This window comes from Diplotaxodon limnothrissa, linkage group LG2 (assembly GCF_057381915.1).
Source record: "Diplotaxodon limnothrissa isolate DT_005_m linkage group LG2, D_limnothrissa_male_GT1.1, whole genome shotgun sequence".
Taxonomy (NCBI): domain Eukaryota; kingdom Metazoa; phylum Chordata; class Actinopteri; order Cichliformes; family Cichlidae; genus Diplotaxodon; species Diplotaxodon limnothrissa.
The window spans coordinates 35,159,946-35,182,419 of NC_140597.1; the positions used below are offsets into that span (position 1 = coordinate 35,159,946).

General features: G+C 39.9%; 1 protein-coding gene across 3 annotated transcripts in view; it reads right to left on the reverse strand.

The window, feature by feature from the left end:
• macrod1 (mono-ADP ribosylhydrolase 1) overlaps positions 1–22,474 on the reverse strand; it is a 153,112-nt gene that overhangs the window by 6,965 nt on the left and 123,673 nt on the right. For all 3 annotated transcript variants that reach the window (XM_085363014.1, XM_085363006.1, XM_085362998.1), the window contains 4 exons: positions 18,172–18,293; positions 9,381–9,411; positions 5,398–5,471; positions 1,352–1,433 (listed from right to left, as the gene is read on the reverse strand). In XM_085363014.1, coding sequence (XP_085219140.1) covers positions 1,352–1,433; positions 5,398–5,471; positions 9,381–9,411; positions 18,172–18,293 — 309 coding nt within the window. The remainder of the gene's footprint in view (positions 1–1,351; positions 1,434–5,397; positions 5,472–9,380; positions 9,412–18,171; positions 18,294–22,474) is intronic.

Sequence of the window (22,474 nt, forward strand, 5' to 3'; positions counted from 1 at the left end):
CGAAAAACTGCTCGCTGAGTGGCAGTGAAATTATAAAAAAGTGCGACACAAACCAAAAGTTAAAGCTGCACCGACTGAAACATGATGGTTTAACACTGAATCTGATTGTTATGATGTCAGACACACACACACACACACACACACACACACACACACACACACACACCTCCTCCCACCCCGCTGATGTCCACTCAGGAAAACCCCTGAGTGACATAATATCAAATGTTTTATTAATTAAATTGCATTAATATTTATAAACAGAAAAAACCCCACAAACCAATAAAAATATACAAGTGCTATTAAACGCTGAGCCACTGACCCCGAGGGCTGTTAGACTGGACACTGAATCATCATTAATATTAATTAATGTCTACACAATCATAATGTCTGTTTTCAGCAGAACAAAAACTTGCCTCCAATTAACATCAGAAAGTCTTCCAAGAAGACAAAGGTACATTATTTATGCCTTAAGCTCGCATATATATCTTATTTTATTTGACTTTAGCCTTTGACTGTACTTGAGTTTATTTATACATTTTTGCAATTAAAAAAATGTTTTCTTTAAAAAATATAATTTCAATATGGCGTGTCATACAAACAAAGGGTTTAGTTGTTTTTTCCAGCTAGACAAAGACAAGCTGTCAGGAAAATAAATACTCAAGTAAAATACAGATACCTGAAAATTCTACTAAGTACAGAACCAAAGCATTTGCACTTTGTTACTTCCCATCTGCTGTTTGTATCGCAGTTCCTTTAAATTTCACGACCACCAAGTCAGTGTTTTGACAAGCATCAACCACTCACCAACCAGTCGTGGAATATACATTTTTCCCCAGTGACCTGTGGTTCCTAGGGGTCGCTGACAAATCTTTAGGGCTGTCTGACTGAAGTCTAAAAAAACTTGACATGAGTCAAGTGCAAAATGTTAACTCATTTCTAGAGTTCAGGACTCATTTATAGCTATTTTATACCAATCTCACTGCATCCATCTTGGTTTTCTGGGGCTAAAATGCTATATGTATATAAGAACAAACTAACACAAGCTCATGGATGGATGGATTTTCCTTCTCTCTGCAGGCCCTGAACACATGCTGCTCCCTCCCTATACTTGTTCTCTCACAGAGCCATTTACACATCAGCCTGGAATACCTCTCAAAATCAATCAATGTTAAAAGCTGTTTGGTTGCATTAATATATGGCTATTTTTTGTATGTGTGATCCCGATCCTGTATATATGTCAGGAGCCATGGTTTCCCAACACATTGCATTATGTATTCCTCACTTCATCTGTCACTGGTTTTAATGTTGTTGCTGATACGTGTAGCTGCACATATATATGAAGGAAACTCACCAGCAGGAAAGTAGAGTGGCAGGTTCTCCTCATACAGCTTCTGATCCTTCGGCAAGAACACGCAGAAGATGACTCTGTCCAGCTGACACACACACACACACACACACACACACAAAATGACCTTTATTGCAAGCATATGCAATAACTCTGAATCCATCAGTTGCAGCAGGGAACAATGTAAAAATGTGTGACACTGTGCGGTGGCAATATCAGGAGAATGCCACTAATGCATCAGTCCATTACTCCACTATTAGCTCTCTATTATGATAATGCCACGACAAGGCGCTTATTACTCTGCGTGCTGGGGACAGAGTGCTGAAAATGTGCAAAGAGAGGGAAAGAGTGGGTATGTGTGTGATAAAGAGAAAGACAAAAAGACAGAGGCAGAAATAAAGGGGTTAGAGAGATCATCACACACACACACACACACACACACACACACACACACACACACACACACACACAGCCATAAACATAATACAGTAGCTTTCAAACAATATTAAGACATTGGCTGAGAGTGTGCAGCTAGTATATGACAAAGAATCTTTATGCTCCGAGCTCCTATGTTGTTTAGACCCCAGCTCTGCAGTCTATAATATTTATATTATGCTCTGTATATCTGGACGGAGTACAGTACACACTGTGGATGTAGCCTGTAATGATTAAAGTTACTTTAGCTACAGTAAAACGATGCTTCTAGGGATATAACCTCTACTCTGCTCTGACTCTGACAAACATTATTACCACCCTAATGTCTCTACAAAGGTTTTGATTTCTCTGTTTTGGGTGAGGCAGTGCAATTTATAGCCAGGCTGTTTCCATCTCTTTCAGCCTGGTGTGGGAGTTTAAGTCTCAGTGCTTTCAAAGAGACATTTCAGCAGCATGCTAGCCTGCAGCCCATGTTTTTCAGCCCCGGCTTGCTGTACAATTACCATCACTCACCAGGATTTGCATGGAAGCTAAAAGGGAAGATATGGAAATGTAACTAGATCCCCTAGGCTAAGGTTTGAAATTTCTAACCTCCACACGAAGGTGGCTCCACTTGAAAACTGTAGAAGTGGGAACTAATTCTCACACTACTGCAGCAGCGAGCCTAGAGATGCTAATGCTAACAATAACAGCAAGTCACTGTAAATGGCTCTATGAGAACAGCCTGTTGTTAATGGAAACACGTTACACAACCTGTAAATATTCCCCTCTCAAACAGAAAACCTGTCAACTGTTGTGGAAATTACATTAGTCTTTGTGCTCTTGTGAAAATGCATATCCTTTAACAAACGACGCATCTAAAAATATATATAATACTGTGCTTTTCAGCTTTACTTCAGGCTCGACAGCAACTAAAACAATATTCTCACCACGATGTCTATTTAGTAGATTTTCTGAAGACTTCAGTCATAGCGCAACTTGTCCAGAAATAATGCAATTGTGGAACTAGTCAAATTATTAATTTAGAGTTTTAGGATTTCATACTGCTTAACAGATGAGATTGAAAGTCACACTGATCATTAGCCAAACCTCATCCTGAAAATGATTGTTCATTCACACCAAGCTGCGTTTGATCTGCTTTAAAAAATATTTTAAAAATTGGCTAACTGTGGTTAACAAGAGAGAATTTGTACATCAAGGCTCCCCTTTTGGACCAGCATGGTGCAGTCTCTTCAAAACATTTGTGCTTTACTTTTAGTGAGTTCTACCGTTTCCTTTTATTAGTCTGTTATTTAGCACCAATTAGCAGATATGTCTTTCTGTAAAGTTTTTGGATGGAGTTTGCTCACCAACTCAGAGTGTTAGAAGATAAGTTGTTCAACAAAATAGTACAGAGGTGACCAGAAACCAATGAGTGGCCTCTTTGATATACATTCCATGAAAGTATTGCACACTTAAGAGAATGTAAAGCTATACCGATCAGTTGATGAGCTTGTAAACTTTTAGATTTTTCATTTGGTTAGGTTTCTTTCCACATGGAGGACCAAAACGTGTCACTACAAACCGCGTGAGAATGCTCAGTCTGCTTACTGGCAAGATGCATCAGCAGTGCGAGCATCAAAAATAAACACAGAGAGAAGGTGCTGGGTCCTGGAGTAGTAGATAACGTGAAGAGTTTTCTCCTAGCATTTATATTTACCTGGGCATATAACTGTATGTAGGAGGCTAGTTGCTACAGTACATCTGTGGGACTGCTTATTCCCAGAATGCAAAGCAAACCCAGCTAGAGGAAGGTGTTGAAGCCTGCAGTGTACACTTGGTAGTTGGACTGGACCATGTCCTTAAAGGAACCACTTTGAAGTCATTTATAATGAGACCAACTTTAACCAGAACTGTTGTTGTTTTGGTCTGTGTCTGAATGTGATTGCTGTGTTTACAGCTGCAGAAACAAACGGCACCAAGTGGGGGAATAATTTGATTTGAACAGATTAAAAACCGTTACAGGTGTGACGACACCCCAAGAGTTAGGGGAGAGCAGATCGATTGTATTGATGCCAACATTGACATTGGATCCCTAATGATGTGATAGGACTGATACTTTAATATGTTTCTCTCCAAGTTTGGTACATTAAATTCATAAATCATCTTGTACTGCTCTCCTGTACATAAGCCGCCTTTAGAGTTTAAAAATATCAGTGATATTGGTTCTGTATTTACTTGGTTTTGCAGTATCACACACTGCTGCTAACGTTTAATTTAGACTTCTGTGGGAAATTTACATCCTAACTTGTGCAGTAACCGGAAGCTCCTTTGATCCCAACCCAACGCGTGGTTACATTTCTAGCGAGGTGCACGTCAGGTTATGCAGAAGATTGCGGCGTAGGGTTAAAATGGGGTTCCAGCTATGACGCAAGTTACCCCATAGACATAATGCAGAAGTGTAATTAAATTGTAAGAGTAGGGTGGGGCTTTGCAGCTCAATGCAACTAAAAAGCTCAATCTGCTGAAGAAGCTCGTGATTATGAATAAAAAGCCAGAAGAGCTGCTAAAAGGATTTGATGAGACTCTCTAGTTGACTCTGAGTCTAATTCGAGACCCCCCCGGTCCCCCAAAAAACAAAACAACAACAACAGCAGTTACATTTTAAAACTGGTATGTTTTCTGCACATAAATGATTCGATTTTTATTACATTTGATGCAGAATGTAGGCATACTGACATGTTTGCAGTTTTCAATTTCATTTCAACATTAAAGCGCTCCGAGCCAGAACATGCTCGACAAAACCCCATAAAACTTTTCAATTAATGAATAAACCCAATTTCCTCTGGTAAACATTCTCTCTTTATATTTATGTGGTCGCCTTCAATATTTTTTTCCCCCTTAAAAGCAGAGTGGAAGTAGTTGTGGGCAGAATATAAATAATTTTGTTGATTTGGCCTTCTGGTCTTATTTACTGACATTCGAGGCTTGCTGTCTGTTGTCCAGTCTGGTGAGAAATGCAATGATTTGAGTTCATTTGCTATGCACAGAGCGGCTGATGGCATCAGTCGACCGGTATTGCTACAGAGACTCTGGAGATGTCAGAGCTAACAATAACATCATCAGCACCCTCTCTGGGAGGCCGTGCAGGACGGCGGTAACAGCGAGGCTTCAAAGATGGAAAAAGAGAAGTGGGAGGAGACCAGAGAAGTAAAGGAGGGGAAAAAGGGAGGAGAGTTTAGGGCTTGTCAATGACTGATTGGAAAGTTTCCGCCTTTTCCAATCTCTTCCTCCGTCCCTCCCCTCCAGTCATCTATTCCATCATTTTGTCTTTTCTCCGCTTGGCGTTTCTCCTGAGAGAGAAAGTGTGTGCGTGCCTGTGTGTTTGTGTTAGTCGGGTTTGGTCCCGCAAGGAGCCAATTAAAACGCAGACTTGGCCATGAGCATGAGAGAGGCAGAACTTGGGTGTGTGTTCAAAAATATTTTTTGTGTGTCTGATTGTGTGTGTTTTCTCAATGCACCCTTTTCCTCGTATCGCCCGAAAACAAAAACAACAGCTGTGAGAGAAATAATACCTGGAGGAAAGGGTAGGGGAAAATTTGCCAATCATGCAGGCGCAAACACAAACACATACCCACCTTGTCATGATGTGCATCGAGGTAGTCCCTCACAGTTTTTAACGCCTCGTGCACAGCCCGCTCAGATGGATATCCTACAGAAACACAAACACACACGCGCAAGTGACATCAAAAATACACACACAGTTTTCGAGAACAGGTGCAGAGAGAGATCTGTGTGCTTGCGTTGTGCTGTTGTCTTCGGTGCTTTCTGTTCTTCTTTCCACTATTCTAACACTCCCCGTCCTGACTCCTCTCACGTCGTCTGATCCCGACTCAGTTATTCCAGCGAGACGCAGACACAACACACTTGTTGGTTACGAGGAGACAGATGGAGAAAGGCTGCTTTTCTTCTTCTATATTCATTGAGCAGCTGAGACCTTTCACTGCTGGAAAATTATACCCAGCGCTGGTAAAGCAGCACAAAGGCAATGAAAACTCATCATCTGGCCAAACTGCTCAACCCAAACAAACACTATTATACATTAGGAGATGGTTCAGCGTGTTAGCACAGGGGAATACGCGACGGTACAAATTAGCAACATACAATTTGTTAGAGCACTGAAACAAATGCACTGAAGAAAATGTAATATAATATGTTAATATGTGCCCACTATGGCTTGTTATATAAAACATTTTACTGATTGACATGTGCATCTAATTCAAGTGGCCTCACTCCATCTGCACAGGTGTTTTCACTCCTTTTTCTGTTTATTTGGACCAATTGAGACCTGCGTCACTCTTTAATTCAATATTTCAACCCTTATAATTTTAATTTTAAATGTATATGTTACATCCACGCATAAAATACTGAAATAAAGACTGAAAAATACAATGGCGTGAGCAGAGCTGTTCACTGAGCACACTGATTGTTTTGAATAGTTGCCACTGAGTGCATTCATTGCATATGATGTAAACAGCACCACAGGTTGTCAGCAAGGCTAGTGCTAGTGCTGGAGGAGGCAGAGAAAATGTGCAGCTTACAGCAGTGCTGTTAAATATTAGAGGATGATTTTGAGCAAATCTGTGCAAATTCGCACAGGAAAAAAAAAAGCTCAGCCAACTAAGCCACTTTATTAGGTACATCTGTTCAGCACATATCTAATCAGTCAATGTAAATGCAGCGACTCGATGCATTTAGCTTTATAGGTGAAGACACCCTGCTGAAGTTCAATACCAAGCATTAGAATTAGAAACTGCTGATCTACTGAGATTTCCCCACACCACCATCGCTAAAGTTTTCAAAGGATGGTCTAAAGGAGAAAAAGATCAAGTGAGCAGCAGTTCTCTGGGTGGAAATGCCACAACTCCTGCAAGCAAAGAACAGCAAACTCACACTACAATTCGCAGGGGCTCTCCGATCTCAATCCAATAGAGCACCTTTGGGATGTAGTTGAACAGAGGGACTGACATCATGGACGTGTACCTAACAAATCTGCACTAACTGTGTGATACGATCATGTCAATATGGACCAAAACATCTGAGGAATGTTTCCAGCACCTTGTTGGATCTATGGCACAAAGACTTATGACTGATATGCAGACAAAACAGGATGCAACACAGGATTCACAAGGTGGCTGCTGGGTGTCAAATTAATGTAATTTGTGTCCATATGGGTCTGAAAAACAAGCCACAATGTCAACATAATAAGCACCAAATTTGAAATGTCAAATTGACTTAAAGGATCAGGGCAGTTTTTGGTAATAACCACAAAGGATCAGTCATGAAAAGTGTAAGATCCTGTGGAAACAGCCCATAAAAAGTCCCGTAGAGCTGAATTACGTCTGTCCTGATTTCTACTGATTGGTTTATATTTACATGCAATACCAGTGAAAAGCTTAGGCACACTCAATCATTGAAGAGCATTTCTTTATTTTTAATTGATTTCTACATTTTTTTAAAAACAAAACAACATCTGCTGAATTCGTCAGTGACCTACAACACAGTAGGTTGAGCTTTCTTTCTAATGCTGATCCAGGAAATTGTACCACATATGTGTATTGGGGTCCTGGATTATTCTACTAGTAAATAAACGATTGCGATGAATCATCAATAGCCAGTGAGAAGAAAACTAAACCACAGACGCACCTGTAAAGCCACTAAACGATTGATCTTCCAAAGCAAACATCACTGATATTCTCATAAATTTTCAACATATTTTAAGAAATTTACTTTTTTTTTTTAATCACACTGGCTTCATGCTCACTCTGTACAACAATCAAAAGAGTGTAATTTTGTGCATTTGTGCATCACGTTATCTTATTAAACATAAAATGTTCTGATACTGTGACGCACAAATAATTAGAAACATATCTGCCCTCAGGTGTGTCTGAGCTTTCGATTGGTACTTTTGTTTTTCTTTGCATGTAAAAGTAATCTGTCTGGTTTAGCAGTAGGAGAGTTCAGTGATTTATTCAGTTTCAAACGGCTGCAATTGAAAACAAATCTGCCATCTTTAAGCCATAGTTCCACACAGAAAACATACCAGCGTATGAGTATCATTTTTAAAGAATGGTCTCATATTTTAGAGCTGTAACTTAATTCCTATTAAAGCATTAACTGCTCCTCATCAGTGTTTTATACACTCTGTAATCTAACGAAATTGGGAAAAACAAATGTGCCTGGCAGGCAGTTTCAAAGATTGGGGGCTCTACTGAAAAAACAGCTCATTTATAAAATTAAAATGCAGGAAAATAAACATTAAGTGGTTTATTTCGGTACCACAAATTTAGTGCAAAAACTGAGCGCGAGCACCGATTTAATCTCAGAGCTTAACTTGCACACCACTGGATGTGAAGCACAGCGTGGAACACGTTTCCCTTTTTAATATTTAATCAAAACCAAAATCTTTACTCCAACCTTAACTCGAGTGTTTTAGTAATCTCTACTTTACCACATATCTGACGCAAGAGGCAACCTGAGGAGAAAAATGTTGCTAATGAACATAATCAATGATGCAATTATATTCCCTCCAAAAATGTATTTACCGTCCTTATTAGTAAAGTAAGTAAACTATTTCGCTTATTTCCCAGCAGAGGTCTTCTCACCTCCGCTGTAATGAGGTCTGCTCAGCCTTATTGACTGAAACACCAGCAAGCTTTGCAGGGCCTTAAAGTGCAGTTATAATAGTGGTACAAAGTCTGGGAAGAGGTGTACATCATCTGTGTTACTACTAAAAAAAAACAAACAACAAACTACTAGTGTGACTGCCTGCCAGGCACATTTGTTTTTCCCAATTTCGTTAGATTACAGAGTGTATAAAACACTGATGAGGAGCAGTTAATGCTTTAATAGGAATTAAGTTACAGCTCTAAAATATGAGACCATTCTTTAAAAATGATACTCATACGCTGGTATGTTTTCTGTGTGGAACTATGGCTTAAAGATGGCAGATTTGTTTTCAATTGCAGCCGTCTGTCTGTAGAGACACAAGCTGCTTATACCTCCTAAAGTTACATAATTTGTGTTACTGCTTCAACACCCTGACCTACAAAACACTCAAGAGGAAAGAAACAGCGGGACAATGACAAACAAGCAGAACAGGGAGGAAGACAACCTGGAGTCAACTGGGAATTTAGCCTTTTCCTCTTTCCAGCAATGACAGAGAGGTGTCAACAACTAGCCCTCACAGCAAAGCCACCCTGGGGTGTGTTTAAGCACTATCCTTGACTCTCTCCTGCCAGCGTGAAGAGGATTACAGTCAATATAACACAATCTCCGGCCTAATCTATCTTAATCTGCCGCTCTTAATCCAAGGCGTTAATCTGAGAACCACCTCTGGGTCGGGGGAGATCATTTGACAAGCGGCACCCGGAGGCTCGGCGCTCTGGTCAAACAGGCAGACTGACAAGCGTGTGATGGAGAGCACACAGCGTGTACAGTGAATGAAGACAGCAGAGAGGAAGTGTTGTTGGTGATCAATAAATGTGAAATAAATGATAGAAAACTGACACACAAACACAAAGTGTAGGAACAGAGGAGACACACACATGAAGGCACTAACCGTAGATTCCAGTTGAGATGCAAGGGAAAGCCTGCAGAGTGAAGAGGAAAAACCAAGTTACAATGTGCCGCAGGTCACATTTAAAACATTTATCAGCTCCTTGTGTCACTCTGTTATGTTCTAATGCATTCAATCAATCCACCTTCCAATTTAAGTAAGTAAGTAAGTAAGTAAAATTTATTTATATAGCACATTTCACAGATAAAAATCACAAAGTGCTTTACAGTAAGATCAGACATACAAGTAAAAATTAATTAAATTAATTAAAAGCCCGTTTGTATAAAAATGTCTTCAGCTGCTTTTTAAAGGAGTCAGTAGAGTCTAGACAGCGTAAAGACAACGGCAGAGAGTTCCACAGCCTAGGTGCCAGTGCCTGAAAAGCTCGATCCCCACGTGTTTTAAATCTAGTACGTGGGACCACCAGTAGCCTCTGACCTGAAGACCTAAGTGCTCGGGATGAAGCATGAGGTTTCAACAGGTCAGAGATATACTGGGGAGCTTCACCACGCAGAGCTCTAAAAGTTACAACTAAAATTTTAAAATGAACCCTAAAATTTACAGGCAACCAATGAAGAGAAGCCAGAACTGGAGTAATGTGTGACCTCTTGTTTGTACCAGTTAAAAGTCTTGCCGCTGCATTCTGTACAGACTGAAGGCGATCCAGAGCTGATTTGTTAAGACACGTAAAAAGACCGTTACAATAATCCAAACGAGAAGAGATAAAAGCATGAATCATCATCTCAAGTTCTGCCTTTGACACCAGTAGCCTGAGTTTAGAAATGTTTCTTAGATGATAAAAACAGTTCCGGACAAGTTGTTTAGAGTGTTTCTCAAGAGACATCGAACTGTCAAATATAACACCTAAGTTTCTGAGACTCGACTGAAATGAAGGGTCTAAAAAACTGATATGCTGCCTAATTTCTGAGAGCATGTGATCAGGTGCAATAATCAAAGTTTCTGTTTTATCTGCATTTAACTGAAGGAAATTGTCATTTAACCATTGTTTGATTTCTGACAGACAATTATTTAAACAAGACAATTTATACAACTCAGAAGCTTCGAAAGAACAGTACAACTGAATGTCATCAGCATAGAGATGATAAGAAATGTTATTGTAACGTCTGATAATGTGGCCTAGAGGGAGTATATACAGCAAAAAGAGAATAGGACCTAAAACAGATCCTTGAGGTACCCCAGAAGACAGAACTGATGTTTCCGACAGCACATGATTTATACAGACAGTAAAGGATCTCTCAGATAGATACGACATAAACCATTTTAAAACAACGCCAGTAATCCCAAACAAGTCCTTCAGCCTATTTATCATGATGCTGTGATCAACAGTATCAAAAGCAGAGCTGAGATCCAACATAACCAGAACAGTGTACTCTCCAGAGTCTGCTGCCATCAGAATGTCACTAGACACTTTAAGCAAAGCGGTTTCAGTGGAGTGCAATTTGCGGAAACCAGACTGGAAAATGTCCAGAACATTGTTCTTTTCCAAAAAGTTGTTAAGTTGTTCTGCAACTGTTTTTTCCAAGATCTTTGACACCAATGGTAGTTTTGATATTGGCCTGTAACTGCTTGGAAGAGATGGATCCAAATTTGGTTTCTTTAATATTGGTTCAACAATAGCTTGTTTAAAATAGCTGGGAACTGAGCCAGTATAAAGAGAAGTATTAATTATTTCCAGAATACAGGGGCCAATAGAATCAAACACACTAAAGAAAAATGATGGAGGAAGTACATCAAGGTGGCTTGAAGTCAGTTTCATTCGACCAAGCAGAGCACTGATGTCCTGTAAGGTAACAGGAGTAAAGGAAGACCAGGTATCAGAGGTAAGCAACGTGTCAGTGTGATACTGAGAGGATGATGGAGAAATATTAGACCTGACAGCAGCGACCTTATTAACAAAATAGTTTAAAAAGTCATTACAATCAGATTTAGTATAGACTGGTACATGAGGAATATCAGGAGAGACAATGTTTTTAATTGTATCAAACAATACTCTGGGATTTTTCTTTTTTGAAGCTATTAGATTAGCAAAATATTCCGTTCTGGCATTTTTTATCAGGTCGTTAAGTGAGAAAATTGATTCCTTGAGATGTACCCTATAGACCTCAAGCTTGGAAGCCTTCCATAAACGTTCTAATTTGCGACAATATCTCCTAAAATTTCGAATACTTTCATTTATCCAAGGACAGAAATTTGAAGAATGGACAACATTTCGTTTCAGAGGTGCCACCGTATCTAAAATAGATTTACATTGATTGTTAAAAGACAAAATAAGTGAATCCATATCATTTTGAGTCATGCGAGGGACAAACATGGCAGAAAACCTTCTAGCAGCATCCTGGTTTATAATCCGCCTTTGGATCATCAATTTAGGAGGTGAAGGATCCACGTAAAATGACAAATTAAAGAATATACAACTATGGTCACTCACATGGACATCTTCCACATATGCATCATGTATATTTAAACCCAGGGAGAAAACAAGATCAAGAGTGTGGCCCTTCGTATGTGTGGGGCCAGAAACATGCTGCTTAAAGTTTAAACACAACACATGATAATGATGAAGCAAAATCATTTAGAAATCAAACGCTCCTTTTACATACGTGTTCAGACAGTAGATTCAGTACTTTGCTAAATCACCTTTTGCAGCAATGCATTATGAGCTCTTGGGAATAATCCCACAAATTTGGCATGCTTTTCTTTTCCAAAGCTCCTTTTCATTTTGACAGAATCTCTCATGCTCAGCGAAGCTTAACGGGAAGCAGTGGTGCACAGGCGTTTTCAAGTGTCTCCTGGGATGCTCCTTCAGGTCCAGACTTTTGGTTGACTTTCCCACACCAGAGCTGAGTTTACTTGGTAATGTGCTTTATATTCTTGCTAAGATGTAAACTTCTGCCTGAGTCTGAAATCTTATTGTGGAAAAGGTTTTCACTCAGTATTGCTCTGTGTTTTTTGCATCCATCTTCTGCTGCCATTACTGTGTTTGACTGTAGGAATGGTATTAATTAGGCGATGCTCAGTGTCCGGTTTCCTGCACACAAAGCGTGGGGAATTGTGGCCTAAGAGTTCAATCTTTATTTCGTCAGACCAGAAGTATAAGAGTCAGGTATCTGACAAAGCAGTCTGTCCACCATAAAGGCCTGACAGCTAGAACGCATCATCAAAGGCTGCCCTTCTTTTAGACACATCTAATCTCCATAAAGGAACTCTGGATCCTAATTATCATGACCTTTGAATTATTGGTTACCTGTTCACGCAATGCCTTCTTCCCCTATTCCTGATTTTGACAGGATGAGTGCTGGTGGTTCCAGATTTCTTTCATTTTCAACCAAATTCAACCAAATGCACCCTGACAGTGCTTTAGCACAAAAACTACATCGAAAAGTGATCATTTAAAAGACAAAAAAACAAAAACCCATCTCGCAGATCTTTGGAAACTTTATTTTAACTGGTATGTGTATATATTTCCTGATTTTGTCCAATGACTTCAAAAAGACAGATCATGCTGTAGGCATTTCAAGGATCACTGATAGACGTGGGATGCTTAATTACGTGTATCATGACAAAGGCTCCAAACAAAATGGAAAAAAAGACACTCTTTTAATTAAAAACATACACACACTTTACAACCTTGTTTTTGCTTTGACATTGTGGAGTACTGTGTGCAGACTGATGAGAGAACATGAACTGAAGAAGAGCATGAAACACATCAAAATGGGGAAAATTTTAAAAGATCTGACAACTTTCTGAAGAGCTCATCATCATCATCACACACACTCTCTGTATGTCTATCCTTCTGAGGACACTCGGTGACATAATGCATGGCCTATCCTCTCTACTTAACCTTAACTAGCATAAACCAAAGCCCTAGAAGCAACCCTTAACATAACTCAAACCTGACGCTAAACCTGAAGCTTAAATCCGGGTCTAAACCTTTGACGATGTGTCAAAAAGCAACTTTCCCCAAATCTCCTCACTTTCAAGGTCTACAACAAACTGGTCCTCACAAAGGCAGCCATACACGTACACACACGTAGCACTGCACAGAAATCACACTCTCTGCTGGATCCTGATGGAGTCTTTCTCTTGATTGTTTTTTATGGCAGCCTTTCTTCAGCCTCTGACTTTCACATCTATTTAAAGACCAAACTGTTGATCATCCTTTGCTGACGAGGCCGAGCAGGGAAGAATTCTTCCGTCAGCTTCGGCCGTGCTAGTAACACTAATCAGACATCATTACAGTAATTACGATGGTGGGTATACAGACAGCCACTGAGGAAACAATCACTTTATACCGTAAGCTATTACCGGTATACTTTAGGAAAAGAACTTAAAAAACTTCTTGTGTCCACGATTTTGTGGAATTGGTGCATTTTTGCAACAGCTACTTTTTAATGATGCTGGTGAAAATGAAGCTTTGAATGGAAGACTTGCTGCAGTGCTAGACAGATTGTGGGCTTGTAATTGTGTCATATTAGTTTAATACAACGCTAAATGGGCTTTTTTCCCCACCAATGCTGTGATTGAGTGGGAGATCCTTCCCAAACAACAGGACAAACAGGTAAAAGTTAACAGGTAAACAGAGTTGTCACCCTCTTCTAAGAGCTCACACTGCTTTTTACACAGTAAGTGTTGCTGTGTTCTGGCAGCTGAATGCCTTTAACTGTGTTGTCTGTGTTGTCTTAAAAACCATCCTCTTGTGAGTTAACACGTGGGCTATGAACCATGACATTTCCAGTTTGAATCATCGTTTTATTCCATCTCTCTCACCTGTCCTCACCCGTCCGCACTCATTATTAACAATAGCTGCAAAAAATCTGCAGCAGATTCATTATTTCAGGTTCCCGACAAAGCGAATGTGAGCGAGGGAATTGTTTAAAGTCTATTTAGCACCACATTCCCTCTTTTGCATCTCGGCAAGGTAAAATAGGTAATTTGGTACTGAAAATATTTAACCTTGGATTTAGTTTCTCTAAGTTGCCCAATTAATCACTTCAGATTAGCTTTGAAAGCATTTTTTCACAGCACAAAGACAACTGGAGATTTTGTCTCCGCAGTACTTAGATTGCATCTGATTGAAAGAGGCATGTCTTTGCAGCTGCTTTGGACCGCAGGACAACTGCCAAAACCAAAAACTTTTTTTTTCTTAAATTGGACAAGCAGACAAGCATAAGCAGGCGGATGTTTTTAAGACAGACTGGAACAATGTCGACTTGTACTTTAGTATAAAGTTGCAGCAGAGCCAACAGTTACATTTAAGCAATGGCGTGTCCAGCGGGGTGGCCTGGGGGGGCACAGGCCACCCCCCAAACCAGACTGGCCACCCCAGGTGCCACCCCAAAGGCAAAACAATAAAATTCAATCAAATATCAAATGTACGATTATGTTTTCACGGTGACGCTCAGATATCCGAGTGTAAGTGAATGCAGCATCGCTTCTGCGCTATGCGCATCACGTTATCAAAGGTAGGAGAGCCAAGCGCGAAAGATGGCACTGCAGGAAACAATTTTTCGGTGAAAGAAAATGAGGACAGAATAAATGTCCCGGTAAGTAATATTAAGTTTGTTGAGTTTAGTAAACTTCGGTGAAATTAGAATACCAAGGAAAAAAATAACACTTAAAGAATTATTGCAGCTGTGGAATATTTCAGACAGTATGCTACTGAGGGCAGCTAACATAAGAGTTATAAGATATAATCTAAGTCGTAACATTGCTGTATGGAGCTGCAGATTTGGTTGCAGGTTAACATAGCTGGACTGGCCATCGGGCATACCGGGCATATCCCCAGTGACTTATTTTTTTTTTTTTTTTTTGTAATGGCATGAACAATGAGAGGTGGTGGATTGGCCAGATGCAGGTCGATGTGTAGAAATAACTCCGTTGTTTGGTGGTGGCTATGACGGGGCTTCCACAGAGGCAACAGGTGGATGAGGGAAGGGGAGGCAGGAGGAGAGACCCGAAGCAGCCGCCAGTCCGAGTGTCAGGTGAACTGAACTTCAGGTAAGAAGTTATGACCTGCAGTCTCTCTGGGTCAGATATAAACCAAGTTTAGGTGGAGTTTATTTTCATGTTGCTGACTTTTTACTGTCAGTTGCAATAACTTGTACTGCGTTCTAGCCAGTTTGACGGAGTTTTTATACAGCTGGGTGGGTGCTATGATGTTACTGATAGTGAACTTTATTTTATTCATAAGGTTAGTAGAGTTGCCAACGGCTCCTTAAAAAAATGGGATGGTCCCTCATTCAGAGAAAATATTACGCGTTTCGTATTGAGCTGAGAAGAGACGCAGTTTGTCCCGGACTTTAGCTAGAATGGAAAAAAGACACAAAGCTGGATTTATTCTGTCTTTATGCTGCACAGCTGCCTCTTCTCTCATTCTCTCCCCCTCCCTCTCCTGTTGCTACTTCAATCATGAAACTGATCAATGATCAGCTGATCGGCTTTTCTCTCTTGTTTGTTTATCGCCCACTTTGCCAGAAAGAGGAAACCAGCAGATATTGCGCTAAACAACAGCAGCACGTTTAAGCTTGATCAGCTGTTGTTAGAATGTATTTAATATTAATTTCTAGTATCAGCTGATGTTTGCTGGAGCCACAGCTGTAAAGCTGCTGGTCATGATGTCTGTTTAGATATGTGGTGAGAGGGAAACATGAAGATGAAACCAGGAGATGTCCTTACTGAACCATCAGAGCTGAACAGGTGATGGAGAAACAGGTTTACCTTTTAGGTGACATGAATGAGTTGAAGTTATCAACTGTTTCTGAGAGATAAATAACACCAGGATCCTTTTTTATGTAGCTGACAGCTGGTAACTGTGCAGGGGCGGGTCTAGCAAAGTTTTGCCAGGGGGCCGATAGGGCATTAACAGGGAAAGGGGGGCACAAAGAAATACTTTTCTTTCTTATTCTCATTTAAAATACCTAGTTTTTATTAAATAATTATCTAAATCTTACAACCAAAGTTTTTATCTGACGTAAAATGTATAGAAATCATACATATACCAACAAGACTGTACATCACTGTCACAACAGCATTTGTTTTCATTCAAAGGCTTTATGGCTTTACTACCTGGTGGGTCGGTCTGTAGTCAAAATGCCCGATTTTCTGTCCCAGTCCAGCCCTGCAGGTTAATACTGGCAGTGTCACCATGCCAGCTGACTGTATTTCATCATCAGCCAGTGTTGTTCTTTATCAATATTACCAAAGTTTACGATAAGGCAGCATAGAAAGTATTTACTTGCTTTCAGGTTTTATTCAAATATTAGTCTTTTCAGTTGTTTCTCCACTTTTTTCCTGTTTCAAAATCAAACACCAGTTTGTGAGAAGATTATCTTCTTTTTTTAACAGGCAGATAAAGTTTTGCATTGGAACTGGCTAATTTGTCAATTGTTTGTTACAAATGTTCGTATTTTAATTTTCAAAAATGTTTATGCCCAAAACATATGTGCACTATATGTCAGTAAAAATACTATGCAAATATTGCTGTCCTTGAATGCTGAGTAAACACTGACAAAGCACTGATTGTATCTCTTGTACTTTATCAACGCAGTATCTAAAAACTTTGCACCGTAGTGGTTAAAATCTCATTCTAATAAGAGTTAAAAGTGCATTTGGTTATTAGGTTTATAGGATTATTGAATTATGGTTAAGGGTTGGTAGAATTTTTTTTTTAAACATTATCTGCCAATTAAATCTGCCACCCTTCTCCAAATCTGTGCCCCTACCTGGCCCCCCCAACAAAAATTTTCTAGACACGCCACTGCATTTAAGTCATGCATTATTTCCTGCACTGTAGGTGATTTTGCTTACATTGCTGGCAGACTCACCAGCAATGAAAAAACAATGACAAGAAGAGACCACAGCAGAAGGTAAATGCAGCTATTAACAGAAATAAATACATATTAAAAATCAAAAGGATTATAACTGTTAGTCAGTGAGGTCCGTGTTTGCCAAGTCTGTGCAACACCACTGGTTCTCCTTTGAGTCAAGCAGCCAGTAAACTTCAAGTCTGGCAGATTTCCAACCTGTTGTCAAATATGCCAGTACAAGCAGATGTCTGGATGCTCCCCAGGTCTCCAGATCTGTTCATTTAACCAGACTGCACAGCTTAAGACTCAGGGTGAAGGCAACTATGCCTCACAGGTTCTCTGACACCTACAATAAACAAATAATTTGAAGTTTTGTGAAAATTGCTGTTGCTATGAAAACTTCGGTTAAAAAAAAATCCTGCAACTGATGCATTTAAGTCTGTTTCAAATCCTGTTCTTTACTAGCGAAGCTACTAATGTTCTGCATGAATCTTCACACTGCTTCCATGCTCCTGTTTTCTTCAATTGCACCTCTGACTTTGTTTTCATGTTGCTTTGGTGCTTTTCTTTGGCTTTAACACTTCGTTCTCTGTGAAACCTCCTGCCTGGTGTGTTTAATGCTACCTTCTTACAACTCACACTCCTACCTCTTTTCCCCTTCCTCCATCCATCTCAGTTTGAACACTGTATTCTTTGAAAAATCCAATGCGATCATTTTTTCTGGCTTGGGTTTCTTTTTTAACTATAGCACCCTGTCATACAGTCATGACTGCTTCACCCGTCCTTTTTTTCTTCCTACCAATGCTTCTTTTGTATTCGCTTCTTTTGATTTCTTCTTTATTCGTGTGCCACAGTCTTCAGTATTTCTTTTTCTTTACCTTCTTTTACTTTTAACCTGACCTCTCAATCCTCCTGCGTTACCCCGTTTTCAGCATCAGTTCAAATTGCTGTCTCAAATTCATTCTCACCACAGAACGAGCACCATTTTCGGTCGCCGTCTCGAGGCTGTTTCTGTAGCACGATCTTAGCGCGTTCTTCTCCTCCTCTCCAACTCCGCCTTGTGCAATCGGCCCCACTGTGTGAATCACATCTGCAGAGATGGGAAGAAAGAATTCTTTACACAGTGTCAAAGGTATGAAGCTACTGTGAAATAAAGGTAACAGGACAACTGCAAATAAAATACAGTTAAAATTTATAGTTTTTATCAGGGAACTATTTTAAATATTATTAATAAACTCTACTGTTAACATTAAAGTCCTTATAAAACATGTTTTATATCCCCTGACAAAAGCCTGAAAAATGATGCTTACTGTAAACAGTGTTCCTGATCAGCTGAAAAGTAGTGCACTTTCTGTGCCAACTAGCACCAACACTATAATCTTTAGATCTATCCATGTTGATAGTATGATAAAACGTGCCCATCATCAGAAGAGTGGATGACCAGAACTGCTGGTGCACACCAAGAGGCCAACAGTGGATACATTTGTGGTTTGATATTCTGTTTAGCATAGAGGTGCAATTTTGGAAATTGCCATCCATTTTATTTCCGGATAAAATAAACCGTGAACATCCTACATGAAGCGATGAGTGGGCTTCGAGGGCTTGAAGAAGATTACCAGCCTTCCAGGTGATGCAGGTTAGCCGTGCTCCAAATGAATATTGAATGTTTCTTTGTGTTCATGTACAGGAACATGGCAGTAACACCATAAGTCTAATTGACGCAGCTAAATGGAACACCTCTTGTATTTTAGCCATTGCTTCTGGACTCCAAACAGCTTCTATTTAAGTGCTCTAAGCAAATCCAAAAGCTTGTAACTATAGAGCAACATGTCTGTGGCTGTACTCTTCTACTGAGGAGTCTCTTTCTTTCAGTTAGGAAAACAGAAAACACAAGATGACCTTCATTTTAACATTGCAGGATGGTTTTCTTAAGTAATGAGCACAATGAAAAACAAAACAAAGTCTACTTTTTCACATTTCAAACAGAGTTTCTACGTGGCAGAGTTTCCCAATATCACCGTTTTATTCATCATAACTTCAAAAATAAATAAATCAGGCAACCGGCTGGATGTATTAAGCTTTCAAAAAACCACCTTCTCTGTCAGCTCACACAGTGCACTGATCGCACTTCAAGCAAGTGTAAACTCAGATGCCTTCCGTCTATATAATCCAGCTCGTCTGTACACGATAGTCATCAAAATTTGCTTTAACACACATTTAAAATACATCAACTAAAAATCAGTGTCAAGTTGCATTTGAGCTGATAGCAAAAAAGCATAAAACATTTTATACGGATATATTTTTTGTCACCAAACTGTACACTTCTTTTTTCTTTCCTTGCCCCACTGTTATTGATTGTGCTGTCTCTGATGGCACATTAGCCATTAAAGTTTGACAACATGTCGGCCTTTTGTTTACATTTTTTACCTCTACTTGACCCAAGTCTTTTATTTTTATTTCTATTTTCTACATAGAAAATCAGCAGGGAATTCATGTTTTGTGGACGATCGTTAAAAAAAAGAAAAAACTCCCACTCTTGGCATACTCATTTAACCAAAGACCAATTAAATAGTTTTACCCAGGAAAGTATACATTATGCAAGGTTATCTGTATTGCAGCTGCGCCTTCTTTCCCCTCCTCCTGAGTCCCGAACATGAAGTTGGAAATGAGGCAGAATGTAAACATGCCATTAATAAATTGCACTTCCTGGTTTCTTTGTAAGTTGCACCTTGCTGGTACCAAGTTTTTTCTTCAGACCTGCCATAATTCTTTGTGGTATGAATTCAACGAGGTGCTAGAAACTCAACTGACATGAATTATGTGAATCTTCTGTTCCAACATATCCCAAAGGTGCTCTGCTGGATTCATATCTGGTGACTGTGGAGGGCATATCAGTGCAGTGAAATCACTGTCACGTTCAAGAAACCAGCTTGAGATGATTTGAACTTTTTGAACTATCAGAAGATTGTGCATTGCAGTCATAAAGGGATCGGCATGATCAGCAGCAGTACTCGGGCAGGCTTTCACGTTGTTTTAGCCAAATTCTAACCCTACCGTCCACCTGCTGATGCAGAAATCAATAAACCTCATGACAAATAAGGTTATTCCAATCTTTTGTTGTCTAATTTTGGTGAGCCTGAATTGTAGCCTCAGTTTTTTGTTCTCAGCTGACAGGAGTGGCACTCGGTGTGGTCTTCTGCTGCTGTAGCCCATCTGCTTCAAGTTACGATGCTTTTAGCATTCAGAGATGCTCTTCTGCAAACCTTGGTTGCAACTAGTGGTTATTTGAGAATGCATTCTCCTCTGACCTCTAGTATCAATAAGGCTTTTTCACCAAAGTAACTGCAGCTCACTGGATATTTTCTCTATTCAAACCCTTCCCTTTGAACACTACAGGGAGTGCAGAATTATTAGGCAAATGAGTATTTTGTCCACATCATCCTCTTCATGCATGTTGTCTTACGCCAAGCTGTATAGGCTCGAAAGCCTACTACCAATTAAGCATATTAGGTGATGTGCATCTCTGTAATGAGAAGGGGTGTGGTCTAATGACATCAACACCCTATATCAGGTGTGCATAATTATTAGGCAACTTCCTTTCCTTTGGCAAAATGGGTCAAAAGGAGGACTTGACAGGCTCAGAAAAGTCAAAAATAGTGAGATATCTTGCAGAGGGATACAGCAGTCTCAAAATTGCAAAGCTTCTGAAGCGCGATCATCGAACAATCAAGCGTTTCATTCAAAATAGTCAACAAGATCGCAAGAAGCGTGTGGAAAAACCAAAGCGCAAAATAACTGCCCATGAACTGAGAAAAGTCAAGCGTGCAGCTGCCAAGATGCCACTTGCCACCAGTTTGGCCATATTTCAGAGCTGCAACATCACTGGAGTGCCCAAAAGCACAAGGTGTGCAATACTCAGAGACATGGCCAAGGTAAGAAAGGCTGAAAGACGACCACCACTGAACAAGACACACAAGCTGAAACGTCAAGACTGGGCCAAGAAATATCTCAAGACTGATTTTTCTAAGGTTTTATGGACTGATGAAATGAGAGTGAGTCTTGATGGGCCAGATGGATGGGCCCGTGGCTGGATTGGTAAAGGGCAGAGAGCTCCTGTCCGACTCAGACGCCAGCAAGGTGGAGGTGGAGTACTGGTTTGGGCTGGTATCATCAAAGATGAGCTTGTGGGGCCTTTTCGGGTTGAGGATGGAGTCAAGCTCAACTCCCAGTCCTACTGCCAGTTTCTGGAAGACACCTTCTTCAAGCAGTGGTACAGGAAGAAGTCTGCATCCTTCAAGAAAAACATGATTTTCATGCAGGACAATGCTCCATCACACGCGTCCAAGTACTCCACAGCGTGGCTGGCAAGAAAGGGTATAAAAGAAGAAAAACTAATGACATGGCCACCTTGTTCACCTGATCTGAACCCCATTGAGAACCTGTGGTCCATCATCAAATGTGAGATTTACAAGGAGGGAAAACAGTACACCTCTCTGAACAGTGTCTGGGAGGCTGTGGTTGCTGCTGCACGCAATGTTGATGGTGAACAGATCAAAACACTGACAGAATCCATGGATGGCAGGCTTTTGAGTGTCCTTGCAAAGAAAGGTGGCTATATTGGTCGCTGATTTGTTTTTGTTTTGTTTTTGAATGTCAGAAATGTATATTTGTGAATGTGGAGATGTTATATTGGTTTCACTGGTAAAAATAAATAATTGAAAGGGGTATATATATATTTTTTGTTAAGTTGTCTAATAATTATGCACAGTAATAGTCACCTGCACACACAGATATCCCCCTAAAATAGCTAAAACTAAAAACAAACTACAAACTACTTCCAAAAACATTCAGCTTTGATATTAATGAGTTTTTTGAGTTCATTGAGAACATGGTTGTTGTTCAATAATAAAATTATCCCTCAAAAATACAACTTGCCTAATAATTCTGCACTCCCTGTAGAGATGGTTGTGTGGGAAAATCCCAGCAGATCAACTTTTTCTAAAATATTCAGACCAGCTTCAATCACCTTGCTCCCTGTTTCTGATCTTCAGCAGGTTGTTTTCACCGTGTCTACACGTCTAAATGCACCGAGTTGCTGCCACGCAATGATGGCTGATAAGATATTTGCATTAACAAGCAGTTGAATCTGAGTACCCAACAAAGTGGCTGGTGAGTGTCTATTTAAGGTGATCCAGTGTTGCTATGATATGTAGGCACTTTAAATCAGTAAAATAAGCCGATTTTAAACTAGGTTTTCTCAATATTTCTGGA